Source organism: Falco cherrug, chromosome 1 (genome assembly GCF_023634085.1).
Source record: "Falco cherrug isolate bFalChe1 chromosome 1, bFalChe1.pri, whole genome shotgun sequence".
NCBI classification, from domain to species: Eukaryota; Metazoa; Chordata; class Aves; order Falconiformes; family Falconidae; genus Falco; species Falco cherrug.
The window spans coordinates 88937464-88949682 of record NC_073697.1 but is presented as its reverse complement, the minus strand read 5'-3'; the positions used below and the strand labels follow the sequence as shown (position 1 = coordinate 88949682).

The 12219-nt window shown below is 61.1% G+C and overlaps 2 protein-coding genes and 2 gene segments (V, D, J or C); all 4 read left to right on the top strand.

Annotated features, from left to right (window-relative positions):
* Positions 1-1734: 1734 nt before the first annotated feature.
* Positions 1735-2629, top strand: LOC129735573 (uncharacterized). Its single transcript, XM_055704605.1, has 2 exons — positions 1735-1797; positions 1932-2629. The coding sequence occupies exons 1-2, from the start codon at positions 1752-1754 to the stop codon at positions 2612-2614; spliced, it is 729 nt and encodes a 242-aa protein (XP_055560580.1). The 5' UTR covers positions 1735-1751; the 3' UTR covers positions 2615-2629.
* Positions 2630-4409: 1780 nt separating this feature from the next.
* On the top strand, positions 4410-5139 carry LOC129735574 (Ig lambda chain V-1 region-like). The segment is given in 2 exon segments: positions 4410-4470; positions 4596-5139. Coding segments are annotated over 2 exon segments (461 nt in total).
* LOC129735271 (immunoglobulin lambda-1 light chain-like) lies at positions 5027-6430 on the top strand. Its single transcript, XM_055700969.1, has 4 exons — positions 5027-5044; positions 5142-5454; positions 5902-6168; positions 6297-6430. Exons 1-4 carry the CDS (start codon positions 5027-5029, stop codon positions 6428-6430), a joined length of 732 nt encoding a protein of 243 aa, XP_055556944.1.
* A 1916-nt stretch (positions 6431-8346) lies between these two features.
* On the top strand, positions 8347-9975 carry LOC129735258 (Ig lambda chain V-1 region-like). The segment is given in 3 exon segments: positions 8347-8519; positions 8654-8931; positions 9931-9975. Coding segments are annotated over 3 exon segments (369 nt in total).
* Positions 9976-12219: the final 2244 nt, after the last annotated feature.

Below are 12219 nucleotides of genomic sequence, written 5' to 3'. Positions count from 1 at the left end.
GTCAGGACTGTGCTCCTGGGGCCCTGGGTAACCCTCATCTTTTTCCCTCTCTCCTCTCCCCTCTCTGGCCTTTGGGCAGCACTGACTCAGCTGCCCTCGATGTATGTGTCTCCAAGAGTAAACAACCGGTTCTCCTGACCCAGGATTGACAATAACTATGGCTGGTTCCAGCAGAAAGTCCCTGGCACTGGCCCTGTCACTGTGATCTACTGGAATGACAAGAGACCCTCGGGCATCCCTTCACGATTCTCCGGATCCAAGTCTGGCTCCACGGGCACGTTAACCATCACTGGGGTCCAAGCTGAGGACGAGGCCGTCTATTACTGTGCTAACTGGGACAGCAGCATCAGTGCTGACATGGTGAAATGGAGCAATGTGGAAGTGATACAAAATCCTCCTGGCACAGCCGGAGCCAGCTGGGCCTCTCTGCTGTCCCCATTTCATGTTGGGCAGGTCCCCGCCATGGCCCTGCCTTGTGCTGCAGATGGCTGTGCCTGGTGTCCCAGCTCAGCTGTCCCAGAGAGCCCCACATCTTTGACTGTCCCCTATCATTTGGGGAGGGTATGTGTGGCACTTGGGAATGTTCCACTCCCCATGGCCACAGTACCCATTGATGGGGTCCAAGCCAAGGCAGATGCTGCCTCTTATTGTGCTGGGTGGGAGACCAGTGCAGACCAGGGTCATGGTGACTCCCTGAGATACAAACCCGCTGTTACCCCAGCGCCCCTCAGGTGCCACCTGCTGCTGCTGCAGCTGCAGGTTGGACGCACTGTTGGAGCAGCACATGTGCCTGTGAGGCAGCTCCTGCCATGGGGCACATGCTGTGCTCCAGCAGGTGCCCTCCGTGCCGCCCGCAGGGAGACAGCCCACTGCAGCCCTGCCCCATCTGCGCCTGCTGGGCTCTCTGTGCCCCAGGCCCCCCGGGGCAGGCGGCGTTGGGGACAGGGAGGGGTCATGCCAAGCGGTCATTTCCCTTGGATGCAGCTACACTTGGGCTGGGCGCCGTGCCACTGAGGGTGGGGACGACCCTGTGCCCTGGGTTGGAGAAGGGCTGGCCAGGGGCTGTCCCGACAGCTGTGAGCAGAGCCCCTGCGCTGTCCCGGCTCTGGCTGTGTCTGCCCAGTGCCAGCCCGTTGGGCTTGTGACCAGCTCATGAGGAGGCACTGCTGGAGCCCTGGGGCTGGTGCCGGATGGCTCCCATTGTGCTGGGGAGCAGGTGCCAAGGAAGAGAAGAGCAAAGGTTTGGAATGGTGGGCCTGGGCTGGCAGAGGAAGAGGCAGGGCAGAGAAGCAGCAGAACGAGAGGGTGTCTTAGGTGCCTGGGACACCCGTAGGAGGGAAAGATGCTGAGAGTGGGGTGGGGAGTGCTGGCGGCTGGCATAGTCCCAGCCCCATGCCTGAGAGCTGTGAGTGCCTCCTGCCCCCAGCAGCCCAGCTCTCCCGCACCCCTCGGCCCTGCAGCTGCTCTATCAGGGCAGGAATGGGGGTGTCCGTGCTGGTGATGTTTTGGGCTCTGCGCTGGGACGTGTCTCCGCTCTGTGCCGGGGACAATCCCCGCTGCTTGAGGGGTGGTGGGGCTGGTCGTGGAGCGGGCAGGGCGGTGGGGGGAGGCGCGGGCAGGACCCAGGCGAGAGCGCGGGGTCAGATTTGCATGGAGGGGCCGTGCCCTGGGTGGGCGGGGGCTTAAAAGGGAGCTGGGGTCCATGTCACAGCCCCATCGTGGTGGGGACACGGAGCTGCTGGGATCGCACCATGGCCTGGCTCCCTCTCCTGCTCGCGGTGCTCGCCCACGGCACAGGTGCCATGGCCAGAGTCGCTGTGCCCGGCCGGGCCCTTTGGGCACAGGGCCCCCGCGCTGCTGCCCCGGCAGGGCTGTGCTCGTGGGGCCCTGGCTGACCCTTGTCTTCTCCCCTCTGCCCTCTCCCTCTGCAGGTTCCCTGGTCCAGGCAGCGCTGACTCAGCCGCCCTCCGTGTCAGCCAACCCAGGAGAAACTGTCCGGATCACCTGCTCTGGCGGTAGCAGCAGCAGCAGCAATGAGTATGTTGGTTTGCATGACCGAAAACCTGGCACTGCTCCTGTCACTCTGATCTATGAGAGCAACAAGAGACCCTCGGGCATCCCTTCGCGATTCTCTGGATCCAAGTCTGGCTCCACGGGCACGTTAACCATCACTGGGGTCCAAGCCGAGGACGAGGCCGTCTATTTCTGTGGTGGCTACGACAGCAGCATTGATGCTGGTGTAATCACACAGAGAGATGTGGGAGTGAGCTACAGAGCAATCCAAATTGGAAATGTTCTGCCCTTCTCCTTCAAGGCCGAGCAAGGCTTTGGAGCTGGTGCAGGTTCCTGTCCCTTCTGCATGGCCATGGCTGTGAATGTTGTTCCTTTCACATCCCTGAAAACTGGAGGTGACTTTGTGGCTGGGCACCATTGTCCTGGTCCCTACAAAGTTCTCACAGTGTGGCCTTGTGTGCCATGCCAGTGCCTCTTGCTACTGCTGACCGTGTCCTGCTGCTGCTGCCAGAGCTGCCCCTGTGCTGGGATGCGCTGGGCTGGGCTCCGCTCCCCAGATTTGCGTGTGACTGCAGCCAGGTCCAGTCTTCTCTGCCTTTGACATTCCCTGTCCCGGTGCCCGGGCAGGGCTGTGCTCGTGGGGCCCTGGCTGACCCTTGTCTTCTCCCCTCTCTCCTCTCCCTCTGCAGGTTCCCTGGTCCAGGCAGCGCTGACTCAGCCGCCCTCGTTGTCCGCAAACCCAGGACAAACCATCCAGATCATGTGCTCCGGGGAGGACAGCAACTACTATGGCTGGTACCAGCAGAAGGCACCTGGCACTGGCCCTGTCACTGTGATCTATGGCAGCAAGGGACCCTCGGGCATCCCTTTGCGATTCTCTGGATCCTTGCCCAGTAGCACAGGCACGTTAACCATCGCTGGTGTCCAAGCTGAGGACGAGGCCATCTATTACTGTGGTGCCCCACATGGCAGTGCTGATGAGCATGCAGGTGCTCTGCAGGGTGGCCGTGCTTGGGTGCTCTGGGTTCACTGTTGCTGTCTGTGGTGCACGGGTGGCAGCAATGCTGATGGTGCTGCTGAGGATGCCAGTGGCAGAGCTCCTGGCGCTGCAGAGCTGTGGTGTAGCTTGTTGCTGCTGCCTGCAAACTATCTTGTGTTATGGTCCTGTGGCCTAGAGAAGCTGGGACAAACATTGTTGCTGTCTCTGGGCATCCCACTCTGGTCCTTGGCTCCATGCCAGTTCAGGGATGATGCCCACCCTCCTCTAATGACTAACGGTGCCTCAGGGCCCTGTGTCTATGGGAGAGGCCCTCCCCTGTGAGCACCACGTGCATTGGCCAGGGTGCTGTGCAGAAGCCATGGAGGTTGTGGCAGGGGCTGGGGATGTCTCTGAACTTGGTGGAAGCTGTGGTAGGGGTGTGGGACAGCATGGGCAGAGTCCTGTGCCAGGCTCTGCTCTCAGTTCCTCTGTTGCTATCCCCGTGGGCCTTCTCATCCCCACATGGTGTCAGTGTGGCCCTGCACCACAGTGCCGAGGTTCACAGGGCAGCCAGGAGGCAAAGGGGCTGGGACAAGCAAGTGCCATTATGTCTCACCCATGTGCAGGGCAGTCCCAGCAGACCCTTTTGGAAACTGCGGTGGCCAGCGCTGTCAGCAGGTAGCACAGGGGCTGCGCCTGGCCACAAGATGCGGGAGGATGCTCTGTGCACTTGACTGGTACGAGCTCTGTGATTGCTGTGAAGCTGCTGGAGACCCCCAGCTCACTTCGCATTTGGAGGAACTGGGGGCTTGTGTTTCCTTCCTGTTGGGTAACCTTGAAGCTGCTGGTGTCTGTGTTGGTCTAGTCCCCTTCAAGATCCCAGTTCCCTGCTCTGCAGTTCTCACGTGGCACTTAACAGAGGCCCAGCTGTTGCACCCGCCGTTGAAGCAGAACGTGCCTTCCCAGCTCCTCTGTCACGGTGCGGAGCAGCACGTGGGTAGCAGGCTGCCCAGGGGCCAGCAAGCGCCGAGCAGAGCTGGGTGCTCCAGAGCTGGTGGAATGTGTCGATGTGTCCCCACCAGCCAAGGTGGGGCTGTCCCTTGCCCTGGGCATGGGTTCCTGGTACAGTGAAGCCATAGTTCCCCTGGGGGGGACCAGGCGCTGGGCGGTTCCTGGCTGAGCTCAGGGCTCAGCACCCATGTTGGGGCAGGTACCCAGGGAGCCAGCCGCTCAGAGTGATCTTGGTGCCATTGGTGGGCCAGAGATGTGCCTGCGGCAGGCAGGGGGAGCATGGGGAACGGAGCTGCCACTGAATACTGAGGGACACATATCCATGGAGGGGCTGTGCCTGAGCAGGTGGGAGCTTAAGACAGAGCTGGGTCCATATCACAGCCCCATCGTGGTGGGGACACGGAGCTGCTGGGATCGCACCATGGCCTGGCTCCCTCTCCTCCTCGCGGTGCTCGCCCACGGCACAGGTGCCATGGCCAGAGTCGCTGTGCCCGGCCGGGCCCTTTGGGCACAGGGGCCATTCGCTGGTGCCCTGTGCTCGTGGGGCCCTGGCTGACCTTTGTCTTCTGCCCTCTCCCCTCTCCCTCTGCAGGTTCCCTGGTCCAGGCAGCGCTGACTCAGCCGCCCTCCGTGTCAGCCAACCCAGGAGAAACTGTCCGGATCACCTGCTCCGGGGGTGGCAGCAGCTATGCTTATGCTTCTGTCCCTGGCACCAGCAGAAGGTCCCTGGCACTGGCCCTGTCACTGTGATCTACTGGGATGACAAGAGACCCTCGGGCATCCCTTCTCGATTCTCTGGATCCAAGTCTGGCTCCACGGCCACGTTAACCATCACTGGGGTCCAAGCCGAGGACGAGGCCGTCTATTACTGTGGTAGCTCTGACGGTAGCAGTGGTGGTCAGCGTGACAGAGACACTGACCCTGTCATTCACCCTCCCCTTGCTGCTGCCCGTTTTCCTTTCAGGATCTTTATGCTCTGGCCTTGGGCTCTGTGCGAAGGGTTCTAGGTCCCTCCGTGGTATCATGACCTTTGAGCACAGGGTCTCTGTTCCTGTCCGACTACCTGGAGAAGGCTGTGCTCCTGGGGCACAGGCTGACTCTGGTTCTCCCCACTCCCTCTGTGGGTTCCCTGGTCCAGGCAGCGCTGACTCAGCCACCCTCCGTGTCAGCCAACCCGGGACAAACCGTCCAGATCACCTGCTCCGGGGGGGACAGCAACTACTATGGCTGGTACCAGCAGAAGGTCCCTGGCACTGGCCCTGTCACTGTGATCTACAATAACAACAACAGACCCTCGGGCATCCCTTCGCGATTCTCTGGATCCTTGTCTGGCTCCACGGCCACGTTAACCATCACTGGGGTCCAAGCCGAGGACGAGGCCGTCTATTACTGTGGTGGCTACGACAGCAGCAGCGGTGGCTATGGTGTCTGGTGGCAAGGAGTAATAGGAAGTGAGACACAGATTCCAAAGTCAGAGGAAGGTTTTCTGCCCTTCACCCTCCTGGCTGAGCAGAGCTGTGGCTGTGGGACTGAGGCAGGTTCCTGTCCCTTCTGCATGGCCATGGCTGTGAATGTTGTTCCTTTCACATCCCTGAAAACTGGAGGTGACTTTGTGGCTGGGCACCATTGTCCTGGTCCCTACAAAATTCTCACAGTGTGGCCTTGTGTGCCATGCCAGTGCCTCTTGCTACTGCTGACCGTGTCCTGCTGCTGCTGCCAGAGCTGCCCCTGTGCTGGGATGTGCTGGGCTGGGCTCCGCTCCCCAGATTTGCGTGTGACTGCAGCCAGGTCCAGTCTTCTCTGCCTTTGATATTCCCTGTCCCGGTGCCCGGGCAGGGCTGTGCTCGTGGGGCCCTGGCTGACCCTTGTCTTCTCCCCTCTCTCCTCTCCCTCTGCAGGTTCCCTGGTCCAGGCAGCGCTGACTCAGCCGCCCTCCGTGTCAGCCAACCTGGGACAAACCGTCCAGATCACCTGCTCCGGGGGTAGTGGTAGCTATGCCTGGTACCAGCAGGAGGTCCCTGGCACTGCCCCTGTCACCGTGATCTATGCTAATGACAAGAGACCCTCGGGCATCCCTTCACGATTCTCCGGATCCAAGTCTGGCTCCACGGGCACATTAACCATCACTGGGGTCCAAGCCGAGGACGAGGCCGTCTATTACTGTGGTAGCTGGGACAGCAGCTATGCTGCTGCCACCTGCCACGGGAAACAGCATTGGGGAAGTGATACTAAATACTCCCGCCAACACAGGGGCCACTCAGAAGTCTCTGCTGTCCTGTTTGATGTTGGGCAGGTCCCCGCCATGGCCCTGCCCTGTGCTGCACGTGGCTGTGCCTGGTGTCCCAGCTCAGCTGTCCTAGAGAGCCCCACATCTTTGACTGTCCCCTGTCATTTGGGGAGGGCATGTGTGGCAGTGTTGTGGTTTAACCCCAGCTGATAATTAAGTACCGCACAGCTGCTTGCTCACTCTGCCCTCCCCAGGGAGATGGGGAGGAGAATTGGGAAGGAATCTAAAAGCCTAGGGTTGAGATAAGAACAATTTAATAACTGAAATAATAAAAAATATAATAACATAATACTACTACTACTACTAACAGTAATAATAGTAACAACAGTAATTATAATGAAAAGGAGGGAGAAGGAGAGGGTAACAAAATCTAAACGGAAAGGAAAATAGCACAGGTGAGGCACGTTACAGCTGCTCACCACCCACTGACAGATGGGCCATTTCCCCAGCAGCAATGGTCAGGCCCTGGCCAACTCCCCCCAGTTTATATACTGAGCATGACGTCCCATGGTATGGGATACTCCTTTGGCTAGTTCCGGTCAGCTGTCCTGGCTGTGTCCCCTCCCAGCTTCATGTGCCCTTCCAGCCTTCTCACATGGCATGGCCTGAGAAACCAAAAATTCCTTGACTTAGTATAAACATTACTTGACAACACCTAAACCCATCTGTTATCAACACTATTCTCACACCAAATACAAAACACAGCACTGCACCAGCTACTAAGAAGAAAATATAACTCTATCCCAGCCAAAACCAGGACAAGCACTTGGGCACATTTCACTCTCCATGGCCACGTTACCCAGTGCTGGAGTCCAAGCTGCGGAGGAGAAGGCTGTGTCTTACAGAGCCAGCTGGGGCACCAGTGCTGAGGAAGGTCGCTGCACGCCCAGCACTGGGGTAGGGCAGCACAAACCCACTGTTGCCCCAGGGTCCCTCGGGTGCCGCCTGCTGCCCTTGCTGGGGAGACCCCCAGCATTGCTGAGGCTGGAGGTGTCTCTGGAGATCATCTCATCCCACCGCCTGCTTGAAGCTGGGTTGGCTACTGCAGGTTGTCCACAGCCTGTCCAGGTGAGTTTTGAATATCTCCAAGGATGGAGACTTCACAGCGCTGTGGGCAAGCCGTTCCAGGGTCTGACTGTCCTTGCAAAAGAAAAAAGGGTTTGCTACATTTAAGCAGATTTTGCTGTGTTTCAACCTGTGCCTGTTGCTCCTTGTGCTGTAAGCAGACACCTCTGAGAGGAGCCTAGCTCCATCTCCTTACCTGCCCCCCGGAGATATTTATAATGTTGATAAGATGCCCCTGAGACTCCTCACCTCTGGCTCAGCCACCCCAGCTCATGCTGTCTCTCTCCACACAATGATGCTCTGAGCCCCTCATCATCCTCAGAGCCCTTCATGGGTCTTGTGCCCATCCCTCCCCATACCTGGCTGGGGAGCCCAGAGCTGACACAGCGCTGGGCTGTGTGTCTCAGGGTGCTGAGGCAAGGGGAAGGATCCTCTCCCTGGCTTCTGGCAACGCTCCTGCTAACGCAGCCCACAGGTGCTTTTCTGGCTCCTGTGCAACTTTGTGTCCTCACAGCCCATGGGCCCTTTGTGCCATGGGGCGGCTGGCCACTTGGCCCCAGAAGCCCCAGGCAGGGTTGGTGCAAGGGGCAGCGCTACATGGCTGTTGCAAGAGAAGGTGGAAGAGCAGCGATGACGGGGCCCAGGTACACTGGGGAAGGGAGGAACGAACAAGATCGGTGTGGGGCCTGGGACTCCTGTAGGAGGGAAAGATGCTGAGAGTGGGGTGGGGAATGCTGGTGGCTGGCATCGTCCCAGCCCCGTCCCTGGAAGCTGTGAGTGCCACCTGCCCCCAGCAGCCCAGCTGTCCCGCACCCCTCGGCCCTGTGGCCACTTGGCCAGGGCGGGAATGGGGGTGTCCGTGCTGGTGACGTTTGGGCTCTGGGCTGGGACGTGTCTCCGCTCTGTGCCGGGGACAATCCCCGCTGCTTGAGGGGTGGTGGGGCTGGGTGTGGAGCGGGCAGGGCGGTGGGGGGAGGCGCGGGCAGGACCCAGGCGAGAGCGCGGGGTCAGATTTGCATGGAGGGGCCGTGCCCCGGGCGGGCGGGGGCTTAAAAGGGAGCTGGGGTCCATGTCACAGCCCCATCGTGGTGGGGACACGGAGCTGCTGGGATCGCACCATGGCCTGGCTCCCTCTCCTCCTCGCGGTGCTCGCCCACGGCACAGGTGCCATGGCCAGAGTCGCTGTGCCCGGCCGGGGCCTTTGGGCACAGGGCCCCTGCGCTGCTGCCCAGGCAGGGCTGTGCTCGTGGGGCCCTGGCTGACCCTTGTCTTCTCCCCTCTCTCCTCTCCCTCTGCAGGTTCCCTGGTCCAGGCAGCGCTGACTCAGCCGCCCTCCGTGTCAGCCAACCCAGGAGAAACTGTCCAGATCACCTGCTCTGGGAGTAGCAGTAGCTATGGCTGGTTCCAGCAGAAGGTCCCTGGCACTGGCCCTGTCACTGTGATCTACTACAATGACAAGAGACCCTCGGGCATCCCTTCTCGGTTCTCTGGATCCACATCTGGCGGTACGGGCACGTTAACCATCACTGGGGTCCAAGCCGAGGACGAGGCCGTCTATTACTGTAGTGCTGGCACGGTGAAACAGAGCAATGGGGAAGTGATACAAAAACCTCCTGGCACAGCCGGAGCCAGCCGGGCATCTCTGCTGTCCCCGTTTTATGTTGGGGCAGGTCCCCGCCATGGCCCTGCCCTGTGCTGCAGACGGCTGTGCCTGGTGTCCCAGCTGAGCTGTCCCAGAGCCCCAGGTCTGTGCCCGGCCCCTGCCACGTGGGGAGGAGATGACCCCCAGCAGCCCTGTCCCTGCCCCATGCTGCAGGGCCGAGTTGCCCCTGGGCTCCCCGGTTGGCACGCGGGGCGCTGCCAGCTGCCTCCCTGCCCTGCCCTGCGCCCAGCGCAGCCGTGCCAGGATTCCCCGGGCATCGCCCCAGGGGCTTCAGCGCTGCTGGAGCGGTGGGCTCAGCACCGACAAGTGGGAACATGCCAAGGGCCGGGCAGCTGGGCCAAAGCTTCGCCTGCCAACGCTGGCAAGGGCCGTTTCCCACGGGCGCAGCAGCTCCAGGGCCACGCGTGAGGCTGCTGGGGCAGAGCAAGGCTGCCTGGGGGCTGTTCTGCCGCGCCGCAGGAGGAGCCCACAGGCTCTGCACCGCTGGCTCTTTGTACCTCTGGCCCCTGGGAAGCCCCTGGCCCTGGGCAATGTCCCATGGCAGCCCTGTGACAGCAGAGGGCTGCCCCGCACCCTGGCCCCGTCCCCATCCTGCTGCGGGACCCCGGGACCGGGACTAGCGCTGGGGACAAAGGTGTTGGCCCCTCTGTGTCTGTCGGTGTCGCTTGTCTTGAGCGGTGACTTTTCCTATGTCGCCCTGAGGGAGCCGGGGCAGGGGACGAGGGCTGGGCATGAAGGTGTGTGCCAGGGCCAGGCTTTGGGCAGGGATGACTGTGCGGTGGGGTGGGGGGCCACGTGCCATGGGCTGGGGCCAGGGGGGCACCGCTGGGCTGCACCAAGCACCCTGCAGCCCTCAGGGACCAGGACTCCTGTGCGCTCCCTGATGCGCCCCGCTCCCCCTGCCCACGCCAGGTCAAGGTCCCAGGTGCTCATCGGTCACCAAGAACGTTCAGCTGAGGATCTCAGAGGGATGTAAATGGGGCTTTGCTCCTGCCTTTTCCCAGCCCACTCCCCATGGGAGAGCTTAGGTGGGCCCAGCTGGACCCCAGAAATGCACAGCAGTGCCAAGAGCCTGGACAAGGGCTTCTCCTTCCATCCCCAGCACAGGCAGCAGCTCATCTGCTCCCCACGGCAGGGGATGTTGGTGCTGGGGACACTGCCTGATGCCCCCGCCCCCAGCAGCCCAGCTCTCCCGCACCCCTCGGCCCTGTGGCCACTTGGCCAGGGCGGGAATGGGGGTGTCCGTGCTGGTGATGTTTTGGGCTCTGGGCTGGGACGTGTCTCCGCTCTGTGCCGGGGACAATCCCCACTGCTTGTGGGGTGGTGGGGCTGGGCGTGGAGCGGGCAGGGCGGTGGGGGGAGGCGCGGGCAGGACCCAGGCGAGAGCGCGGGGTCAGATTTGCATGGAGGGGCCGTGCCCTGGGCGGGCGGGGGCTTAAAAGGGAGCTGGGGTCCATGTCACAGCCCCATCGTGGTGGGGACACGGAGCTGATGGGATCGCACCATGGCCTGGCTCCCTCTCCTGCTCGCGGTGCTCGCCCACGGCACAGGTACCATGGCCAGAGTCGCTGTGCCCGGCCAGGGCCTTTGGGCACAGGGGCCATTCGCTGGTGCCCTGTGCTCGTGGGGCCCTGGCTGACCCTTGTCTTCTCCCCTCTCCCCTCTCCCTCTGCAGGTTCCCTGGTCCAGGCAGCGCTGACTCAGCCACCCTCCGTGTCAGCCAACCCGTGACAAACCGTCCAGATCACCTGCTCTGGGAGTAGCAGTGGCTATGGCTACGGAAGACTGGTTCCAGCAGAAGGTCCCTGTCACTGTGATCCATGCTAACTTATACAGACCCTCGGGCATCCCTTCATGATTCTCTGGATCCTTGTCCGGCTCCACGGGCACGTTAACCATCACTGGGGTCCAGGCCAAGGACGAGGCTGTCTATTACTGTGGTAGCTGGGACAGCAGCAGCAGTGCTGGTCATTGTCTTGGTGGTGCTGAGTTTAATTTTTTCTTACTGTTCTTTGGTGCACCTTCCCCTGAGTGGCAAAGAGGTGTGGAGTGTAGGTAGTTTGGACCCTTGGGATTTGTGGCTGTCAAGGCTGTTACTTTGTGGGGTTTTGACTGCAACTCTGCCCTGATGCCCCTCCCCTCTGTGCCTATGCTGTGCTGGTGATTCCCCTTTCCCTGTGTCACACACGGTCTCCCTACAGAATCTCACCTACTGGGGACTCCCTGCCCTGTAACCCCTGGCTGCTGGCCTGGCCATGGTCCCACCTGGAGCATGGGCAGGGGTGTATCCAGGCTTCCGCCAATGCTGGGTGCCCACAGCGGGCCATTCCCCTGGGCTGCCCTGTCTCAGTGACAGGGATGAGAGGTGTGCCTCAAGGGGCAACAGGCAGGGACAGGGTCTAGACTGTGGCTACAGCCACCCCTCGGGGGGAGCCTGGGCTCGGGGCTGCACCCAGGCTGTCCCATCCATGGGCTTGTGGGCAGGGAAGCCCCGTCAGGACTGTGCTCCTGGGGCCCTGGGTAACCCTCATCTTTTTCCCTTTCTCCTCTCCCCTCTCTGGCCTTTGGGCAGCACTGACTCAGCTGCCCTCGATGTATGTGTCTCCAAGAGTAAACAACCGGTTCTCCTGACCCAGGATTGACAATAACTATGGCTGGTTCCAGCAGAAAGTCCCTGGCACTGGCCCTGTCACTGTGATCTACTGGAATGACAAGAGACCCTCGGGCATCCCTTCACGATTCTCCGGATCCAAGTCTGGCTCCACGGGCACGTTAACCATCACTGGGGTCCAAGCTGAGGACGAGGCCGTCTATTACAGTGCTAACTGGGACAGCAGCATCAGTGCTGACATGGTGAAATGGAGCAATGTGGAAGTGATACAAAATCCTCCTGGCACAGCCGGAGCCAGCTGGGCCTCTCTGCTGTCCCCATTTCATGTTGGGCAGGTCCCCGCCATGGCCCTGCCTTGTGCTGCAGATGGCTGTGCCTGGTGTCCCAGCTCAGCTGTCCCAGAGAGCCCCACATCTTTGACTGTCCCCTATCATTTGGGGAGGGTATGTGTGGCACTTGGGAATGTTCCACTCCCCATGGCCACAGTACCCATTGATGGGGTCCAAGCCAAGGCAGATGCTGCCTCTTATTGTGCTGGGTGGGAGACCAGTGCAGACCAGGGTCATGGTGACTCCCTGAGATACAAACCC